General features: G+C 39.5%; 2 protein-coding genes across 2 annotated transcripts; one reads left to right on the plus strand and one right to left on the minus strand.

The window, feature by feature from the left end:
• Positions 1–3,686: 3,686 nt before the first annotated feature.
• nmbr (neuromedin B receptor) lies at positions 3,687–11,572 on the minus strand. Its single transcript, XM_030772201.1, has 3 exons — positions 11,166–11,572; positions 6,706–7,051; positions 3,687–4,067 (listed from the first exon to the last, which is right to left on the minus strand). Exons 1-3 carry the CDS (start codon positions 11,570–11,572, stop codon positions 3,687–3,689), a joined length of 1,134 nt encoding a protein of 377 aa, XP_030628061.1.
• Positions 11,573–15,666: 4,094 nt separating this feature from the next.
• On the plus strand, positions 15,667–17,252 carry gje1a (gap junction protein epsilon 1a). The gene is made up of 3 exons (XM_030773070.1): positions 15,667–15,705; positions 16,135–16,317; positions 16,851–17,252. The coding sequence occupies exons 1-3, from the start codon at positions 15,667–15,669 to the stop codon at positions 17,250–17,252; spliced, it is 624 nt and encodes a 207-aa protein (XP_030628930.1).
• Positions 17,253–22,246: the final 4,994 nt, after the last annotated feature.

Raw genomic sequence — 22,246 nt, forward strand, 5'->3', positions numbered from 1 at the left:
TTCAAGCACTTTCAGCTCTCTGTGTGTGAGCATGGAATATTTTAGCATCTGAAATTAATGCGATTTTCCGCAGGATTCCGGGAGAATTTAAACCAGACGTTCATCTACTCCCTGTGACTAATAATTTTAAGATTTTCCACCGCATACACTCCAAGTTGAAGTACAAATAAATGCAGTGTTTGGCAGTGCAGGGTAATATCATAAAGACATGTTTTATTGGTTCAGTTTGCTGAAGTAAATTGTGGTAATATGAGTTAATGGGGTTTGTCACAATACACGAGGGTCTGCGTATCTGCTCAAGGCAAACTGACTGACAAAACACTATAGACAATGTGACATGGTCATAGCAGGCTTCAGCATAGCATTGCCTGTCATTCTGCATGTGCACGTGTCTGATTATCAGTCACCCAAACAGCAGGAGAAAGTAAGAAAGAGAGGAAGACAGAGAGAGAGGGTGAGGTGAGGAGGAGAAAGACATGTGTTTCTATATATATATATATATATATATATATATATATAGAAAGAGAGAGAGAGCGAGAGAGAGGGAGAGAGTGAGTGAAAGACACAAAGCCACAAATTTAATAGTGAGTGATTTATTTGCTTTGTCTCTTTAAATTTTTTGATCAATCCATTTTTCACAAACAATATAATGAAATAATGGATACACAATAATACACAGAGTTTTAAAACAAAGTAAACTGCATTTTATCAAATACCACTATACTATATATGAACGACCAAAGATTAACATTCGAACATGACAACACAATGAAAAAGCTGATTCAAAAACCCAGCGACATTTTTCATCCTGCAGACTGCAAAATCCATGATTTTATTTCAAAAAGAGTCACACACACAGATTAATGTCCATGCCACATAAATACAGACTCCATTAAGGAGTCCTTTGCCCGTTTGGTTTTTGGATGTGACCATATTTCATCACATTTCATCAAGTTAAGAAAGCAAGATACATTTGCGCAGCCTAAACACAAATCTGTATTAGTAATTCATCTGCATATTTTATGTACAAAGCAATTGAGCAAAACAGATGCTATTGATTTTTTGTTGTTGTTGTTTTGTTTTGAAGTACAGTCCAAGCAGTTGATTCATGAAAATAATGTATCTTGGCAAGTTTTTGATCAATGGAAAGTTGAAGACACATGAGAATACCTTGGGAACCCTTCCATTTGTTAAGCCCAATACATTCACAGGCCCTGCTCTGTTGACTTATATTATTTCAGTGGAAGCTGCTTTCAAGCTCCATGCCTGGAAATCTGTCAAACAAACCAATGATTTATCCCATGCCATTAATAACTCTGGTCACAAACTGCATTTGCCCAGAAAAATAATCATTGCTTTAAAATGTCAAGAAGAGACATATAATCGGCCTGTGGCCGGCTTTAGCTTTTTCTGGAACATTCTTACAGCCATCTCTCCACTGGGAAGAATGAAACTATCCTGCTGGCACTGAGAAGGAGCCTTGTCTGTGAAAATGACTGTTTACTGCAGGATGAAATACGACTTTACTGACACCTGGAAGTCTGTCTGCAAACAACACAGTTTCACAACAAAATATCAGACAATTACCCAAAGACTAAGCACCTGAAAAATTAGTAAGTTAGTAAAGTTTCCACAAACATAAGCAACATGGAATAAGATGTTTAGCGTGTGCTCACATATTGATAAGCAGTGTTATAGCTGCTTAACATATTTTATTTTTTTCATGCAGCTAGTTTAACCAGCTTTACACAATTTTCAGGTACTTATGAAATCACTCAAGTACATGATCCTGAAGTAAAGATGAAACAAAATGAAAATAATCTGATATTTTCAGATAACCGTACTTCTGGAATTTACTCTAGCTGTCCCAGAAAGAAAAAGTGGTCTATGTCTCCCTCCACATCCACATTAAATTACATTTGCAAAGCCAAAACTACATTCTAGCTTTACAGTCACTGCAAAGAGTATTCTGAATATTAGACCTCACATATTTGATAAAGAGCAGCGTGATGGCCTTTTTGGATTCTAATGCCTTTTCTAGTCTCGTCCTTACGTACATTTAAATGGAAAGAAACCATTAAAGTGTCTTAATCACATAATCCAGCTGAACATGATATTTGCCCCCTTGTTTATTGTTTATATTCTTAAAAATTGACGATAGTTTATGGCCCAATTGGGGAGCAGTGACTTCTTAATTTTTTAATGAAACATCACAAAGAAAAATGTGATGTACTTCATTCCATTGTATGTTGATGATGTGTGGTTCTATGGACACTGATTAACATGGACACAGACTTAAGTTCTGTGACATGGCTCACACCAACCCCCACCCCACCTGTTCAGGAATTCTGCAAGACTTCATGGTCTCTGTGCAGCAGGCAATGCATCAGTAATCAAACAACTTGGCAGATGAGGGTGAGTGTGTGAAGCTGATGGTTGACATACCACATAGGACCACAGCCCCACCCCCATCCACTTCAATGCTCCCCAATCCCTCAAGAACTGATTTATCACTATGCACACACAAAACAAATTCTGTGACCAGTGAGGCCAAAACTGTAATGGAGTGCTAATTTGGAAAAGCAAAAAAAAAATCCTGATAGTTGTTTTTAAATCTATATTCTGTTTTCTGGGCTTTATTTTACTATTAAGTGTATTTGTTGTAATACTGAATTCGTGAATATCTCAAGGCACAGAGTAGATATTTGTGATTGATTTTTTTCATAAGATTATGTCTGCTGTCTCCATTCATTGCCAGCTTCATTGAAAATAATTTTTATTCTTTTTTTTTTTTTTTTTTTTTTGCTGATCATTTTATGCGCAACTAGTTTAGATGTGATGAAACACATAAATTACGTTCAGAAATATCTAAACCAACACAGACAGCACTAATGAAGAAATTATTTCATTCAGGCCTTCAGTGGTGGGACTAAATCTATCTGCTTTAATGTGTACTGTTGAAATCCAGTTTGGAGCTCTTACCTCCTGTCCTGGTGTTTGTTTTGCTTACTGTAGAATGCTCCAAGCGTTTTTTTGCACATTACTTTTTTGTTGCTGCTTACTTTTTATTATCATTACTTGTTATGGAAAGGGCAGCTGAAATTTGGTTTAGGGCAGGAACTATCCAGCTGAGGTTGGATACTAAAGCAACTCAGGATATAAGAAACCACAGTATTTTACCAAACATATTTGCATATACAACAGGGAATAGATGGCAGGAAATGCACTGGGCGTAAAAAATTATAACCAAATGAATTGACCTCGGTGTTAGGACCAGTGGGCAGCTATGGGCCAAATTCTCTGAAACAACCCTTTTCCCCGCCTGCTATGGACCGTTCTGTCATCTGCTTTGCATGCACTCTCTCTCTCTCTCTCTCTCTCCCTCACACACACACACACACAAACACACACAGGTATCTTCAGGCCTACATCCGGCCATTTCAGCCGGGCTAAGCCGTTACTGTCGGACAGACATGCATATATTTACAACAGTGCACTCTTGCACTCTGCAGCCTGTCTCATGCAGGTCCTCTCAACCCTGTCCACGGTTGGATCCAGTCTGTGTGTAGGTCTAAGCTTACAAATCCCCCCCCCCCCCCCCCCGCCCCCAAACCAGGCATACATAATATCGAACAGAATCAGTCCCTAACCAACAGGGACTCTGAAATGTGGTATCATCTCTGTTCCTACAGGGTCACGCCTTGCGGCCTGTTGCCATGACCATTGACGACTGTGCTCTTCTTGATGGAGGTCATGCGGATGGCGGAGGTGCTCTGGAGGTAGCTGGTGTTGCGTTCCTGGTATCGTCTGCGACGGCAGGTGAGCTGGCTGTTAAAGTGGCGACGGAAGCTCTCGCTGAGCAGGTACAGGGCAAATGGGTTGACGCAGGAGCTGGAGAAACTGAGCACACGGGCCAGAAGGGTGATGACCAGGTGCGACAAGGAGGAGTCGATGTGTCGGTAGTTGAAGGAGCGGTACATGTAAAGCACGTGATTGGGAAACCAGCAGAGGGCGAAGAGGCCCACAAATACCAGCACAATTTTTGCTAACCTTTTTCTTGTCTCCATCTGACAAATTAAAGACAAAAAAGAGCACAATGTGTAAGAGTTTGTTCGATGCAGCACACCATCACAAAAGAAGCAATTTAGAAGTCAATGAAAATGAACACAGGTGTGTCTGACTCAGAGGTCGATCTGCCCGTTTTCACCAAGATGTCAATAGCTGAGGACATGCATTAGGAGGGAGGATCAGGAGACTCTGGTGAGATGAACTCTTGAGATCCCTAAAGGTTTGCTCGATCTGACTGCTTAAGCGGATCAAAGTACAGAAATGGTCCACACTCAAGGCAGTGCAGCTGCTAAGGTTAAGTGCCAACTGTTGTGACCCTTGTATGTAAACAATAAATATACAAGCAAGATATCAGGCAGAGTCTCCATTTACCCTCTTCTTTCCTGAGAGATTTTCTCTCAGTAGGAAAAACAGCAGAACCATGAGTCATGGGTAGAAGGTTATTGAAATGTTATTTCAACTGGGACTGCGGGATCACCAGATTGATGAGGCGAAGAATTAGACTTTTAAAAATGTTGAGCATTTTAACTCAAGAGAGGGTGAAAGAGGACGAATTTCATAATTGACTCAGTTGAGGTTTTATAGAGAAAAGGTTTCATAGAAGGTTTTATAAAATGCACACATATGGAATATATATCATACAGTTATTCTACATCAGCCTTTGTAAATTCACTCTTCCAAAACGACATAGCTGAATATTTAAAATATTTGATTAATAATTAACACCAAAACCAGATATGAGGTTTTTAACTGGAATAAACAGAAATAATAGGCCTATACTTCAAAGAAGTCTTGTCTGGTTTTCTGTAATTTGCCGCTACAGCTCACAGATAGTTTATTTGTCTAAAACTTTTCTTAACAAATTATATCTACAACATATCCTCTTCACTGAATCAAATTTGACTTTTTCTTGTCTCAAAAGTGATGATGTGAAGTCAGGTACGTAAAGACTGAGGATGCAGGAAACTCAGGATCTCTATGGTATGACCTTATTTGGTAAGAATGCTGAATGAGCTTGTGCTCTTTCATAGACCAATTGTGTCTCTGTAGAAAGTTCTGGACTTCCATACAGCCTAGCATTCTACAGGAACTTTTAAAGGGTTTGACCATCATTCATGCTTCTTTGTTGTACCATTGAACAGCATGCATTGTTTGCCTTGATGCTGTCATAAGAGCTAGGAACACCTTCATTTAGGAATGAACGACACACATTGAATTTCTCTATCTGTCTTTCTATCTGTCTCTCTCTCACACACAAAGGGCACACAGACACATTCTCTTTCACATTCATACAGATACATATCCTTCATGAGGCAGCTTGAGTAGCATATGCATTGTGATCCGTTTCTCTGTCTCAAAGTACTGGCTCAAAAAAGTGTTTTTCTCTAAACAGGTTTTGCCTGCGTCGCTGCGCCGTTCTGGCATGGTTGTGTTGTATAAAGGATTTTCTCCAGGAAGACAGCCTTAAGGCAAGGGAGCAGTGCTTACAAGCCCCTCAACTGTCTGAACAAGACTCGTCAAGGACACAGTTATACTGTGGATGTGGGCAGCCAGTAGTTTGCAACATCCTCAGAATGTCTGAACAGACTCCAAACAGAATGATTTAATAAAAGGAAAAAAAAGAGGTTTTATTTTTCTCAGCAACCGTAGTGACTGATGTCATTGTATGAGAGCCTGCATGGTTGTCGATAACAACGGTAAGCATGATTCAAGAGCGTAATAGTATAAGAGCAAAGTGCTTAAGATGTTCCTCTTCACTGTTCAGCTCATGTACTCAAGGCTATGTGTTGTATCGAAATGAGGATCCCTTCCAGTGCTTTGATAACTGAAGTCCAAATTGAACTCCCACTATGCCAGTAATCAGACATGTATAGTTTATAACTCAGTGCCATTTTCAGGTGAAAGTGTGGATGACCTGCTGCTGTTTGTGATCTGTCTTGACATGTCTTGCCTCCCTTAGCCCTTGCTGCCTTTGAAATATTGAAGAGCTATATTAAGTAACGGGGAGAAAAAAAATTCTAATCTTTCATGGCTCAGAACAAGTTGTTTCTTCATAATACTAAGCATATGATTTCATCCTTGAAAATTACATGAGTCATATTTGTTCTGTACTGTTCCTGTACCTGCATTGACTACACTGATTATCCACAATAGGTGATTTGTTATTTTTTACCAGGGGGCATGGCCTAGTGGTCACTGACACTACTCTATAGAGTACATAGGGGGATGGCAGGTGAACAAGGGGGATGCATTTTGGTTACTTTACTAACAAGGAGCATGGCATCCCCCCATCCCCCTACAAATCGCCTACCGAATATCCATATAATATTGAAAGTGAATGCTAATATGATAAAACGCCTTAAACTTCATGGTACAGCATCAGAGTTCCTTTTCCTCACTGAAAATGATGAAGGGTGGATATAGTTCAGTGCCCCTATTTTACTCATGTGACTTTTGCATGTTAACCACTTGCATATGCAAACCCCAAACATGACCATTACAACTACAGTAACATGTAGAAGAACAGTGCATAACAAAAACTGTATTCTATCACTGCCTCATATGCCTGGTTCGTACAAGGTACGAAAACATTTCACAAGTCTTGTTAGATACATTCTCAGATTTGAGAGAAGCTACCTGTCGTTTGGAGTGTTCACTGATCTCCCCAGGCATGTCATGAGCACTCTTGATCAGCGTGCGGGCGATGTGGTAGTAGTAGATGGAGATGATTCCCAGAGGAATGAGGAAGTAGACCAGGTAGATCATGACAGAATGAATCTTGGGATGCATCTCGTTGGACAGCGGGTAGGGCACACAGGCAGTGAGAGTGATGTTCTTGTGTGGCAGGGAGACCACCTGGGAGAAGATAGCCTCGGGCACGGCCAGGATCACAGATACCACCCAGATGGACACCGCCTTCACACAGGTCCAGAACACAGCGCTGGATGTCTGGATGTCCATGGGGTTCACAATGGCTTTGTACCTGTGAGCCAAGACATGAAAGGATATGGACTGATATGGTTTGGATCTCAGCTGAATTTGACTCTGCTCTGTGCCCATAGGAGAGAGGAAGAGTGAGAGAGAGTACTTTTTTGTTTTTTGTTTTTTTTTTTAATCATCATGGCTGTTTGAGGGAGAAACACGTTTGCCATTTCACTGGACATCTGACCATGGTCAGATCTGCAGAGCTTTAAATCCTGAGGTGTAAAAGGCTTCTCCACAGATTTTTGTCCTCTCAAGCCATAGTATGAACATATGGCGCATTGCCGTTTAATTCTTTGCAGCTCACTGCCACAACTTGTCCAATTCTAATTTAAAACGGGTTTATATTCATACCAATGTGTTTTAGATTGCTTTACACCAGAGAGCCACAGTGCACCTTTCATTAAGGTTTGAAAATTTGGTGCTTTTGACAGTTCCATTTGTTTTCTTCCTCTGCTCAGACCTAACAGAATTAGGCTTCCAGCATGTCAACACGCAGCGCTTCTTCTTGCGTGATATATTTCCTAGGAGATTAGAATTTGATCACCTAACTGCTCAGCAATGTCCTGCTATGAGAATGACAAATCATTATGATGCCACAGTCACATTTGTACAAACACAAACACTACCACTACACGCTTTTCAAATGCCTTTTAGAATTAGACTAGTGTTGATATACCTTAACAAACTTCTCAGTCTACCTGTTGTGCCTTCACTTTATAAGTCAATCACAGTGATTGTGTTTACATACATTTGTCTATAAGAACATTCAGATAGCACCCTGCTTATCCACTTTGTGTTTAGGGGAAGGCAAACAGCAATAAACAATTTGTGTTAATCTGTCATCAACTCCTCAGATTTCCAATGGCAATATTTATTCTCAAGTGTCTAAACGCAACAGAAAATATGACATTCATTCTCAGTCCAGTAAATGAGTTGAGATGATTGTCATTTGCACTATGAATATCAACTGCCTGAATTATTCCTCCATCCTCACACTGTGACGAGAACATTAAAATGTCAATATATGTTGTCAACATGGAATTAATTTGGCAGTGGGTGTGGGACATAGTCAACAATTGCCAGCCTTAGTGTTAGACAGGCAGCCCTTGGGTGCATTGGACATAACCTATTTGTGCGTTGTGGTAGATCTCTGTCATAGACTGTCAAAACTAGAATCAAAAGTCACTGGGTCATGTCATTGTCGTGACTTGGAAGAAACAAAAAAGTATTTTTACGTCAGTGCTTTTGAAAGTGCTCAACAAATTTGAGCATGGTAATGGAACAAACTTAGGAGTGAGTGTTCAGCTGTTACTCACAGTAGAATGGAATGGATTTCCTCTGTTCAGTCATTCATATGGATTTCTGTCTGTTTGATCTATGATGTGGAATGGAATGAAAAGGAAATGACAGGTCCAGACGGTCAAAAGTGAACACAGCGCTTGATAATATCAATTAAGGATCTTTTATTCAGTAAAATTGAATGTTGTTCGTTTTTACATTCGTACCAAGCATTTCTACCACATCATGGATTTTATTACCATAGCTTAAAGATACTACATGTGGAAGCTAAAAAGAATGCAAAGATCAACTCTGTGTTCCACAAGGTCAAGAGAAAATAATGCATTACAGAAACAAGCATTTACTTTGTCTGTTCTTGCCTTGACATTTTTCTGGTAGTCTATAATTGTGTGTAACTGTCCATGAGGAAGAGAGCTCATTTACAATGAAAAGCAGACGGCAGCTATTCTTGAATAGCCTGGAAATCATCTTTTGCTAGTCACTGATAAGCAAAATCAATGCTTGTTCAAAATTTAAAGAAAAATAAAAACAAAAAAAACCCAAAACAAAAGTAGTTTCCCAGCTTTGTCAAATTTTAGTTGGTACTCTAGTGTATTCTGTTATGTGAACAAGAATCTGAGCTGATCTCCATCTCTTTTCCCTCTCTGTAGTCAAATCAGGGTACATCTCGCCTGAGGCAGGGTTTGCCTGGGAAGGAGAGACCGTCACTGTTGAGTGTCTCACTCTTAACGAATAAGGCAGAGTGTAACATATGCACTGGTAGGTGTCTCACTCTTAACAAATAAGGCAGAGTGTAACATATGCACTGATTGCAATAGCAATATGTTTGATTGGGTTTTGTGCATGAAACTGAAGACTAAGTGAGCGTCGGCACAATTAGATCAGTAGTATTACAAGTCAGTATTACAAGAAACTAACTTTCCCACACATCGCTTCCCAGCACATGGTTACATAGTTAGGCAGAGGACAGGGAATTTTAGGTGCCGCTCACCAGCTTTGGCCTTTAGTGTGTTATGTGTAACCTGAAACCAGACTCCTATTATAAGAGCCCTTTTCCACCGACCATTCTCAGTCATTTCCGAGCACAACATGAGAAATATACCCCATCATTATCCACAAAATACAGCTTTGTGTGTTGGTTAGAGGGCAGGGGAAGGTTTTATTTATATCCTCAGGCAAATGGAAGAGCCTCAAATTTTTTTTTTGTTTGTTTGAAATGTTGATCAGTTTTCATAATAACAGATGAGAAGTCTTTATCAATAACAGAGAGATGCATAGACCTCAGGGTAGAAGAGGAGCCCTTTTCACTTTAATGAACCCATGTTTCTGCTGAAATCTGCAAATGACAAAAGACAGGCCGGTTAAAGGGACACAGACTACTAACTGGAAAAGGTCATTACCTTTGGCGAAGACCTGGGTTTGAGAGCAGTCAGCAGGAGAACGAGTGCGAGACGGCAGGAGAAAAGACCACGCTGCAGCCTCACGGTGCAGAAACGAGCTCTCTCTGAGCTCTAGGATTCTAGCAGCTTGTGAATTTCTAACACAGCTGGAGAGCCAGAGCGAAACCAAACGGGTACACTTTGCATGACAAATGGTATGCCCGAGATTGGAAAACAGCAAGATGTATACAAAGTCTCAGTCTAACATGCCGTCGTTGTCATATGGCCAGGAAAAGGGAATTTGATTCACTCAGAAAACTGCATGTCACCTGCATGCAACAATTACAAATTGTTACTTAAATGCCACACATTACAAGTCTTTGACACTCAGAAAAACAAACTGGGGCTCTAACGCTCTGTTTTAAATATTGTTAATTCAGTGTTCTATTTAATATGCCTGAGCATTGTGTTTGCAGTGAGATGGACTGGCTGAGGTTTGTTTGCTTCAGTCCTTCACAATGAAAACAAATTATACTTTCATTATTTTTCTACATCATTTCATTTCACTGATTTTAATGAATGACTAGATACACAGTGAAACCACAGTGGCGTGCACAATCTCCACACAGCCATTAAGAGAAAAAATACATGGCTTTAATGTAACATTGTGTCCTCTCGTCATGGACACTGTATACAATGCTCAGGTCTAGCTGAATGCAGTAATAATTAGTCCAGGTTTTGAATAATTAGTCAAATATACAACACAGTGTAAGCTCATATGGGCACAAGCATATACTTAAGCTCTTATTGAAATTAGACATTGTTGGATAAGCAGCTGAGCCATAGAACTAGGGGACCCCTGGAGCAGATGCCTACTCCCATTGACTACTACAGTATCAAAGACTGGGTGTCTTCAGTGCAATTAGTCGACATGTCTCCTGCTTTAGACACACGTGTTTACAATTTGATAAGCAAATCAGGTGTGGTGACTCACAATGATTTTTCTTCTTCTTCTTCTTTTTTTTTTTGGTAGTCGAGCTATATTTTTTGCATAATAATTATTATTGTTGTTGATAACAACAACATCAAAATGGACAGTTGCAGTGAGAAGCCACAGGCAGATGCATCACAGAAATGTCTTAAATAATGTCTTATGACAGAGAGATAGATAGATAGATAGATAGATAGATAGATAGATAGATAGATAGATAGATAGATAGATAGATAGATAGATAGATAGATATTTTATATAAGTATACACACACACACACACACACACACAAACACACATATGTCGTAGTCAATGGGATATATATATATATGTAAAATGTAAAATGTAAAATATAAGACGCTGCGCATGAACTGACGAGTGGTTTTCAATAAAGAAAGTGGTGCTGACCGCGTCTCATTCTCTCCCTATTCTCTTTGCCTTACCTGTCTGCGCTCAGAGCTGTCAGAGTGAATACGGACACTCCGACTGAAGTGAGCTGGATGACCGGTATAAGCTTGCAGGCTATAGTGCCGAAGATCCATTCATCAAAGAAATAGCGGAATGCATCCACAGGAACACAAGTAACCAAGAGCAAAAGGTCTCCAACTGCTAAACTGGAGATAAAAATGTTAGGCACACTGCGCATCGCGCTTGTAGTAATGAAAATCTTCACAAGTGTAATGTTCCCCAACAATCCTATCGTTATTATAAGTATATATACAGACGGTATTACGCAGCGAATTATGAAATTAATCGTCTCTCGTCCATCTTGTGTCCAGGTATCATCTGTAAAGTTAATAAAGCCAGCGAAATCTTCAACGGCTGAGAAGTTCTTTAAAGGCTCATCCATGGTCGCCGCGATGTTCAGGTGTTAAAGTCTAGATGACTGTTTGATGAGATGAAGTTCCTCTGAATGGGAGGAGAGTTTAGAGGTGCCGGAGCTCTCCGTGTAAACTGGTGCTGAATAGCGCCGTGTTCTCAGACGCTTTAGCAAGTTGATGAGGCACAATGATTGAGTGAAGCATGAACAGGGAGGAAGTCGAATCTTCACTCGATTGCGCGCAGGAATAAAGTAGAAAGGGTAATAAAAGAAAGAAAACTTCTTTATTCAGTGCTCCTTTTCTATCCGATTAAAGGACAATTAATCCCTTGCGCTCCTTCAGTTATTTATAATATTTTAAAACGTGCAACTTGGATTTCGTTCTTAGGACCACTTGTTTTCTTTTAATAATGATGCTAAACGAAAGCAAGGCAAATTAGCCTACTTTTAAAAAGATACGAAAACTACGGAAAAGGAAAGAGAAAATCCTGAAGAATAATCTGATAGAGTGCCAGCTCTAATCCCGTTTCAATAGCGCAACCAGGGTGGAATTGCGCACTGTCGATTCTGAGCAGGTGTTGCTTTGTCTGCCCTCTTTTTGTCGGAGAGGGTGCTCCGGAGCACTCTTTCATGCAATTCTGAGAATCGCCGGAGGAGAGCGAGTGAAGGACGGGATCCAATAAATAGGTAATCAGAAGAGCAGCGAGGGACTGAAAAGCAGAGCTAGTATTAGAAATTTGTAACCCACCACACTGAATGTCCACTGTGATTACGTTAAGATGGCTAGGTTTACTGACCAGACGCCAGGACGAGTGGGATCCTCTGAGTGCTTAGACTTGGTGTTTGTAGTTTTTATTGACTTTTCTTCAAATTTCAGCTCTGAAGACTCATACTGAGATCTCTGGATACATCATCAACATCACTATTATGATGGACAACTGACTTGTGTCTGATTAGAGATGAGTTAGGCTACTCGTGGTGATGGCTATTCAGGTTGTGCCATGGATTTGATAACATGGATATGGGCGCTGAGCAAATAAACGTGGATTCTGAATTAAGCGCACCGTTAATTTGCGTTAATTCTTATATAGCTATACGTTTACTTGGTGACATCTGCTGGTGTGATGTGCACCGGTTCAAGATACGGGATTTGAGTACCTCCACCTCCTGACCCCGCTAAAATCACGATCATTCCTAACCACCATTGTTCAGATGTTGAAGTATTCTGCTTGTGGGCGGAATAAGTTGTCAAGGAAATGTGAAGTTACATTGGTTTAATGAGTGTCATGAAGTTATACCAAGCTCTTAAGCCGAAAACGTATCATAGCTCTTTCTCTACGAAACTGATGTCATACTGCAGCAGGGCTGGACTGCTGCACCATATGGATGGACATACATATAGTAGACTTGTTCTAAACCGTGAGTTTGTCCCTCATCAAAAATATAAATATTTCAGGTGTGAAAGTGCAAGTTCAGTCTCTGAGTCCTCTTAAACAAATTTTGAGGTTTTCAGTCAACTGCTTTCTACATTACAAAGATCCATATGAATAAATAGCTGTTCATTTAAGTAAAACACTTGAGTATATAAGAGACACAGAGAATACAGACACTGGGTGCACCCCCACATGTGGTTCATAAATTAATTAAGCAATTAACAGCCCATTATGTTTATGTAACAGATTTGGTTTGAGAGTGGGCTGGTGTGAGAGTGGGGAAATAGACACCCTGGCAACTGAGTTAAAAGGTCGAATCTAAAACTGATCTCTGCTAGGACCATGGATGAAACCGCCAGACGAGCCCAATCAACCGTGGCTGGAGGAAGAGATTTTCAATGACTCTGGAGTATATGCGACTGCTGGGGTAAATTGAGCAGGTGCCTCAGTGGTGAAGATGGACCAATCTGCTGTTCTAGGGGAGCAATGGCTATATGGTGTTGGCATAGAAGTCTGAGGGAAAGTCATGAACTAGGGTCCGACTGTGGCCAAAAGCATATAATCCTCAACCATTGGATCAAGAAACAAGGCAAATCAAACAACTTTGAATAAGCTGACTGGAAATGTCAGGCTAGGGCAAGAGCAGGCAGTTTAATCAAGAACAATTGAGAACTTCACAGAGAGGGAAACTATGGATGGGCTGCAGTGAAAAAACCCCTTTTCTACACCAAAAGAAATGAGTATTTGTTTGTCAAGTTGCACAAAGAAACAGGTCACATGACCACCCTGTTCTCGACAACCAGACAAATGCATGGGTGGTACAAGCCAAAACAAATCCACAGGCCTGTGGATGTGTGTTTCAAGGTGATGGGTTCAGGTGGCTCTATTATTGCATGTTGTGCATTTTCTTGGCATGGTTTAAGTCCACTGAACCTCCTAGTAAAGACTGTTTTATATATGCATATGTATATATATGTACATACACACACACACACGTGTGTGTGTGTGTGCGTGTGTGAGTGAAAAAAAGCCTTCCTGAATGATCATCTATGTTGTTTCACTATAGACAGAATACATGTCTAAATTAATGTTAGGGTTTTACTTTTTTCACAATCAAATTTTGGATCTTGCAATTTCCTTCATCAGATTGGCACAAATATATTGCACAAGTAAGGTATCTAAAATGTAATGAAAATACCTGCAGCGTCTAAGTATTTCTCAGGAAGTAGATAGATTTGAGATAAGCCTAGTTTTCACTACACTATTTGTGCCATAAAACTTTATTTATTTTTTATTTTATAATGTTTTTTTCCCACAGTAATACACTACATTCAGTTAAGCACATCACTGCTACTTCATTCTTTCATAGGCTACCCCTGGAAGACAATTTTTTTTTATAGATGTACATATGGATAAAATACATTTAAAAATCATGTTTATATCATTTGCAAGAAAAGAACTGCTATGATTTAAAAGATGAATAAAAGAGTTCATGGAAAACAGCGCAAATCAGCTTCAAATGAGCAAAGCATAGCTAGTGTCACGGTTGATAGATGACTACGATATGCAGGCGCTTGCGTCAGGACCACGTGCTCTCTGTAACTGCATGACTGCAAGACCTGTTATCCTTATTTCGGGCAATAAGCGCTTCTGTGTCCATAATGTTCTATTCATGGCAGCAAATACCACCTGTCTTTGATGCTTTGCCCCACAGTTCGCTCTTTGGTCTCTGACATTGGACAGCTTGTCGTTAAAGAGGCGCCCCCAACATGCCGTTCTTCCAGCAGGTCCGAGTATCAGAACTGACTGACATGAGAGTAGGACCGAGGCTCTGATTGAGAGGGGGGGATGAACAATACTCCGCCTGGACTACGGTTGGTGTGTGGACTTTTTAATTAACGATTTTTGTCAGCTTTTTCACATTGTGACGATGACACTTGTTGTGCTTAATAGAAGATACCGCCTCAGAAATGAACTTTCAAACTTCCGGAGGGTTCATGTAGGATGAAGGGGAAAACGGCTGTCATAACGCATCGATTTTGGTCCTAGAAAAGTACAGTTCAGCATTTTAAAAAGAATACGGTTTATATCACAAGAATCAACTACAAACCTTCTGTCCATAGTTGGAAAAGGTCATTTCTTTAACCATCTTAAATTATATGTTATTTTTTAGGTGCTGAGTAAATAATATTTGTCACATGGACTCGAAATTACACATTTAATTGTCTTTTTGAAAATCGCCGATAAAAATTGGAACAGTTTATGCAGTGAAAACAAACATTTCTTTTTAAATTCTCATTTTAGTTTATTCCGTACAGTTTTCCGCAAAACATCGCTTCTTCCCGTGATAGGTACAATTGCATTGTATTTGACGCTTGTTTGCTCTCCCCTATTGTGCATTAAAAGAGTTGCTTTTTTGGCTGACAGAGCAGAATAGGGATTAGCCTATGTGCCGATCACATGTCCCACCTTTTGTTTTTTCCCTTTTTGTTGCCTTTTTTTGTACTGAGTGAGTAAGTTGATGAAGGCTCTGCAGATAAAAGAGAGATATGCATTGACAAGAGCTTTCGGCAGCCAAAGGTCATTAACAGGTAGTTTACAGAGTGATAGTTGGCCTTTGACTGAGGCTAACAGATTTGTCATGAGGTCCGCAAGCATCTACTCAATGTCAGAGGAACTGGTGGCCAAATCATGACTTTAAATTACATTAGGAACTTTTACGAGGGATGTGTAAATATGACACCTATTACAGATGGCCAATCAGAGCTCAGTTAATTCCTGAATAAAATGAGATGTTAGCCAACCCTAAAGAAATGAATGAATGAATGAATGAATGAAGAGGTAGTTGTCCATATGTGTTTATTAAGTAGTATTTTGTTTCAGTTGAGGAGTACTTTAACTGACACCTACTGTGATGGTATAGGTGGTGTAAATTGAGGCTGAATGAAAACAACCTTTTAGGATCACTTTACAATCTGAACATATAAACTAAAAGTCTGATGTCTCCAGACAATACCATTCTTTCTATTTTCTTTTTTTAAACTTGTCTTTAATATTGGTCTTCCATGTTTACTTTTGCTTTTTACTGACTCAGTGTGTTTGTGTCTGATGCCTCTACTGCAGTGTATTGTCAGTCTTCCTCTTGTTTGAATCCTCTAGCTCAGGCCTCCAACGGTGATTGGCCAGTTCCACACACTGTTCTTTGGCTCTGTGCGTATGTTCTTTCTCGGGGTGCTGGGATTTGCTGTCTATGGCAATGAAGCTCTCCACTTCAGCTGTGATCCTGACAGGAGAGAGTTAAACCTCTATTGTTACAACCAGTTCCGACCCATAACACCTCAGGTGAGGACAATACCAATGGCATTAGCCATTAGCTGTGCTTAAAAAAATCTTTTTCAGGATAGATAAACAGTCTGATTGATTGATTCATCGACTGAGATATGGATCAATAGGTTCATTCACTGATTGAGCTGTTGATCGGTGAAAATGAAAATTCATTAATTCAAGTTAATGCCTGATTGACTGAAGCTCAGCTACACATTGGATTAATTAGCAAGCCCTCTGGAGTGCAGGCTTATGCAGGTACACGTGCCTGATTCAAATTCAAATTGATTCAAATTGTACAACATTCTGCAGTCCTTTAACAGGTTAAATTAGATATGCAGGTCCAGGTTGAGCAAAAATTTGGCAGTCTTGTTTGTCTTTAAGAATGGACCTGCAAAAACACTGAGTTCAATGATGTTGTTTACCCTGAAGGGAGAGAATGATTACTTTTGAATGATCAGACAGCCACCTCATCTTCATTGTTTGCAAAAGTTTTAGCAAAAAAGATTCCTCTGTTTTGAAAAATAACAATAATAATTGTCCCCCTGCAGGTATTTTGGGCTTTACAGCTAGTCACTGTTTTGGTCCCAGGAGCAGTGTTTCATCTCTATGCTGCCTGTAAAAATATTGACCAAGAGGAGATCCTTCAGCGGCACATCTACACGGTGTTCTACATCATCTCTGTGCTCCTCAGAATCATCCTGGAGGTCATAGCCTTTTGGCTTCAGAGCCACCTCTTTGGGTTCCAGGTCGACCCGCTTTACACGTGTGACGCTCGTGCCCTGGATAAAAGATTCAGTGTAACCAAGTGTATGGTCCCAGAGCACTTTGAGAAGACCATCTTCCTCAGTGCCATGTATACCTTCACCGTCATCACCGTGCTTCTCTGCGTAGCTGAGATATTCGAGATCCTCTCTCGAAAGTTGGGCTACTTAAATCACTCCATGACTTGAGTTTGCAGCTTTTTATAGAGAGGTATTCCTACCATTTTTCATATGTATTTCTCAGGCCCGTCATTGATAGAAACGTCAAAAAGATGACATACCTCTGCTGTTATTTTAACATGCAATGACACATTTTTACTGACAAATGCCTAATGATCTTTAAATAACTTTTCCCTAGAAAGGTAGTTCCAGTACTGACTTGAACCTGTCACTGATCTTGTATGACCTAAATTTATGTCACTGATCTTATATGGGTTAAATCTATGCAACTTTGTAAAACCTCTTGGGTTAGCTTTCAGGCACTGACATACAGATAAATTTCCACCCACAAACTGAAGCGGTCTTTGTTTGCTTTGAAGAATTATGTGTATATACTTATAAAAATGTTTAACTGGTAAGAAGCCAACTGACAAGTATCATCTATATGTACATGCAAATGAACTGATGCAAACGTACATGCAGGTCAACGGTGAACTGATCAATTTTGCCCCACATATTTGAGGACCTTTTTTTTTTAATTTTATTTTTCAAAGACGTTAATCATTTCAGAATGTCCTTATGAATGCTGCATGATACATTGGGTATACATGCATCATGGCTTTCCAGACACATTGGGAGCTGATTCATGATTTTACATATTAGTGCACTAACAAAGTGCTGGTCACAGTGTGCTTTGATTACTGCCGGGGGCATGGCCATTTTGCTTTTTGATTTGAATTGTGTTATAGTCTTTTTGAAAATGATTACCTCTCTTGTGTTTTTGTTTTTTTTTCCTTTTCTCTTGTATTTGTAACTTCCTATGATCAGACATCCATCCAGCTTTTGTTATTACTCTCAGCTACGTGCATCATCTCAGGTACAGTAAGGCAGTTGCTTTTTCCGTTCCAGTTGTGTGCGCCCAGTGGATTACTCATTTGTAGTACTTCTGCAGCCCTACCTCTCCTGCTTCAGCCTAAGCTTTCAAATCAGCTGAATCAGGGGTACTATTTTTGGGACTTAGACAAAAAATATGCAGCCCTCACAGTCTTGGGGATTGTTGTTGGTAAGCACTGCAATATGCCACATTTTTTGTTGGTATTTATACCACATGATCCCAGACTCCCCTCCCCCATTTGCCACCCTCCCACAATTTTACAGTTTTCCTTTTCATAGGTCAAACTGGTGTTTTTTTTTTCCTTTTTAAGTCTGATTGACAAATTGTCTTTTAAAATAACCAATGATCAATGATAATGACTGTGTAGAGATCTTTTACCAACCCCTTCCTTTCCTGTTTGCTTTGGTATGTTCTCAATTCAGTTGCACAGCTGGGTAATAACTATTGTATTAGGGATAAAAGGTAGCTGATATTCACATCGGTTTTACTGATTGATAGCTATAATAGTTTCTAATATAAACAATATACACAATCTATGAAACTCCAGCTAGATTTGTTAGTTGGGGCATATTTGATGACTTTTTATGTGTAGAAATAGCTCTATGTGAAATCATTTCTTTCAAATGCCAATTACGGAGCTTACTTGTATGTGTCTGTGACACGCTTTTGTTTGTGCAAATATCTGCCACATAATTCATTAAAAAGATCTTTATAAAAATGGCTGATTTCTTCCATACCCAAGTGTTAAAGTTGGAAAACTGCAATTCAAAAATTAGTGCCACCATTGATAAAGATGATAAAAAGACGATTCCACGTTTATTTAAGATGACAGTTTAGGAAAGTTCTTGAAAGAACACCTAGAAATCTAGAGAGCTTAACCACCGCCCTCTTTAAACATAAACTGTCAAAAAGCTAATTGGAATGGTAATAATCAAAAAAAAAAAAAGAAAAAGAAAAAACATGTGGACTACAAACATGTGCAGGAGTCAGGAGAGTTGAAAACATAACTGCTCAAAAGAGTATACCAGCAGTGGGTTTAACATAAAAAAAGGGTTGAATGTGCTGAAAAAAGCTGTTTAATGTAAAACATGCTAATGGATCATTGATGTCATGGGCCTGGTACTCTCTCTGGTCCCGGCACACTTGGTTAAGGTTAATAATGCTATTACCTCTGCCAAGGCTCAGGTCACTTGAACCAAAAACCAGGCTACCTCTCTAGAGCAAAACAAGGGTAGGCCTCAAATACATTTTCCAGCAAGGCAGCGACATCAGGCACATACCAAAATCCACAAAGAAACACACCTCAAAAAAGACTTACAAAGGCTGTCATTGTCTCCAGACTTGCAAACCCACTGCAGGCCAGTTGTTTTGAAGAGGGCAGTTGATAAGTGCAGACAGAGAGGCCTGGGGAATCTGGAAAGACTCTGTATAAAGGACTGTCCTAAGATCCATCACATTCTTCCCCAGTTTCATAAATCTTTTTAGGAATGGGCCTGTGCTTTTATCCTTGCAAGCAACTGATCCACAAAGCAGTGAAACAGGAGTAACAGACAGTAGTGTACTGATCTAAGATTTGTGCAAATTCTTTTATTCTTCTAAATAATCAGTGAACTAAAATATATTGAACATTTTACCATATAATTCAGCACTTATTTAGTTATAAATAAGGTAATGTTGGTCTTAATTTCTTAACTGGTTTTATTTAATTCTCGCAACATCTTGTCAAAGATTAACAATTTGGGTTTACGAAGACAAAAGGTAATATAAATTTAAGTGGTTTGTCCATTATATTTGAGTGCTGGATGGAGTTCAGGATGTTTTAAAAAATATACCTGTTACGTAAATAAAGTCAAGTGTTCCACAAAGTGACGAATATTTTGTGATATTTTGTATTGTTTTAATGAAACAGAGATTTTACTCATCATCATATATTTTATCTGAGAATCCTTTTTTCTATATGAATGAGTCCTTGTCCCACAGTCTTGGGCAAAATTTCAGGTGTTTCAGTGAATGCTTCCCATTCCAACACTCTAGCCTCCTCTTCTGGCCTTTTCTACCTAATGTAGTAAATCTGTTGTTTGGACCCTGTTCTTCATACATCATTTAACTAATTCAAGTTATGATGACGTCTTTCAGATTGAATGAGCTAACTAACTGAAATCTGGCATTTATGGTTCCTCCAATTCATATCTGAGCTTTAATGAGCTTGTTATCTTAAGCCAGATGTCACTCATCTAGGACAAGTGCGCATTCCCATTTGGATCCAAAAACGAAAGCGCAGAGAAACACCAACACCATGATATTCATTAAAACGGCAAAGGACGTGCCACACAGCTGAGCAAAAACTCTGGAATGTTTGTGAGGAAGTAAAAACTATATTTAACCAAACATATACTACGGCCACTGCAGTAGAAGTCGGGAGAAAGCATGGCAAATTATAAACAATTTAAATGCTTGTTTTACATTTTACTCAGTCAGCCTAATGAGCCATCAGTGTCTAATCTTATCTGATATTAACAGATTAATGTCTCATCTAATCTATGATGATATTAAAAGATTAATTATGTTGTGGTTTAATTCGGTTATATATAGTGTCTGGTACTGCCTACAGCCCACTGAATTATTATGACCATTCAAGTCATTATACTTGGATTTCAGAGTTCAAATCCAGTTCAATAGACATGAAAACAACCTGGTAAGAGGTAACAGTGAGGTACAAGGACATCTTCCACAGCGATAAGAAAGCTTGGCAATTTGCTTCAGAGCAAGGCTTTGTGCAGAACGACTCCTCAAGGATGCATCACGCATAACTTAGCCAATGAGAACAAAACAAACCTAAGGGAGACTGAACGTGGGCCTGTAGCTCTGTTCACGTCGGTGCACGAGACACAGTCCCTGACCACAGAAAAGGCCACAGTCGGTAATGGAGGGCATATCAGGAGCCTCTTCCTCTAGAAAAGTCTCTGTGACCTGCAGCTCTTCTTTCAGTGGTGGGTACGCCACACTCTGCAAGCTCTCTCAGAATTATTATTGTATAAAGTGTAAGCATTCACGTTTTCAACTAACTGGAGATGTAGCTATCCTGCTACTGCCATCAATTACATCCTTGAGTGAAGAGCAGCCCACTGCTGTGTATTCATTCAAACATATCTGTTATGAAATGTTTTTCTGAGCACCATGTGAGAGAATGTATGTGCTCTCTCTTTCTCTCTCTCTCCCTCTTTTTTTCTACTATGTTTCAGTTAATCCTTTTGTTCCTTCACAGGCCACTGCAAAGATGCCATTTCAGTGTGTTCAAGTCAGGCGGGAGGAAAATGTCATTTGGAACTATACTGACTTCTTGAGTCCTTCCATGAACTGATAACTGGCTTTTAGTCAACCAAAGGTCATTTTGACCATGCTCTTGTGCAGATAAGAGGTACATTACAACAAATCTGGGGACCTGCTTCAGGATCAGAGTGTGGGGTCATAAAGAAAGGGTGACATGCATGTCCCTGTCTCCAATTACAGTTCCACTTTGTTGTTCTAGGGAATGTGCAAGTCTTAATCAGTACTGAAATAGATAGTGTCGATGCTTTGTGATTTCTTTCACCTTGCTCAAACATATGACACAAAGTGGACTCTCTAGATATTCTGCAGTCATGGTATAATCCAAGCTATTTTGGTTTCAGTGTTGAATCTGAGACCAGTATAGTCACAGATCATCTGTAGGATTTTGTTTATTGCAGCACACAGAAAGCACAGGTTGCATCATCATCATCCTGCATAAACCAAAATTATTGGATGGCATGAGAATTTGAAATCTTTAATGGACATTGTCATGAGTACTCATACATTAATTCTGTGACAGGTCTCTCTGTTAACAAAACGTTCCTCGTGTTTTTCTAAGGGTACCTGGATGGGGATTTGGGTGCAGTCCAGGGACACTTAACAAAAAAGCATGGATTCGCATAATCAAAACACAGTTGATGATTGCATAAAAATGATGGCAATGATGGAAATGTGGTATGCATTCAAGCATTTTTTATGTGATTTATTTTAGTCTGTGGTACTGTCAATGTGTGACTACAGTGAGTTGCATTGACGTACAGGGTTATAGTAATTCAGAGGGTAGGTCATATTTTACCGA

This window comes from Chanos chanos, chromosome 4 (genome assembly GCF_902362185.1).
Source record: "Chanos chanos chromosome 4, fChaCha1.1, whole genome shotgun sequence".
NCBI lineage: Eukaryota > Metazoa > Chordata > Actinopteri > Gonorynchiformes > Chanidae > Chanos > Chanos chanos.

Coding starts and splice junctions, on each gene's coding strand:
- gje1a (XM_030773070.1), top strand. CDS start 15,667: ATGACTTTAAATTACATTAGGAACTTTTACGAGGGATGT. Junction 15,706..16,134: donor GGAACTTTTACGAGGGATGT/GTAAATATGACA, acceptor TGAATCCTCTAG/CTCAGGCCTCCAACGGTGAT. Junction 16,318..16,850: donor TCCGACCCATAACACCTCAG/GTGAGGACAATA, acceptor GTCCCCCTGCAG/GTATTTTGGGCTTTACAGCT.
- nmbr (XM_030772201.1), bottom strand. CDS start 11,572: ATGGATGAGCCTTTAAAGAACTTCTCAGCCGTTGAAGATTTCGCTGGC. Junction 7,052..11,165: donor ACAGCTCTGAGCGCAGACAG/GTAAGGCAAAGA, acceptor CTTGGCTCACAG/GTACAAAGCCATTGTGAACC. Junction 4,068..6,705: donor GTGAACACTCCAAACGACAG/GTAGCTTCTCTC, acceptor TTAATTTGTCAG/ATGGAGACAAGAAAAAGGTT.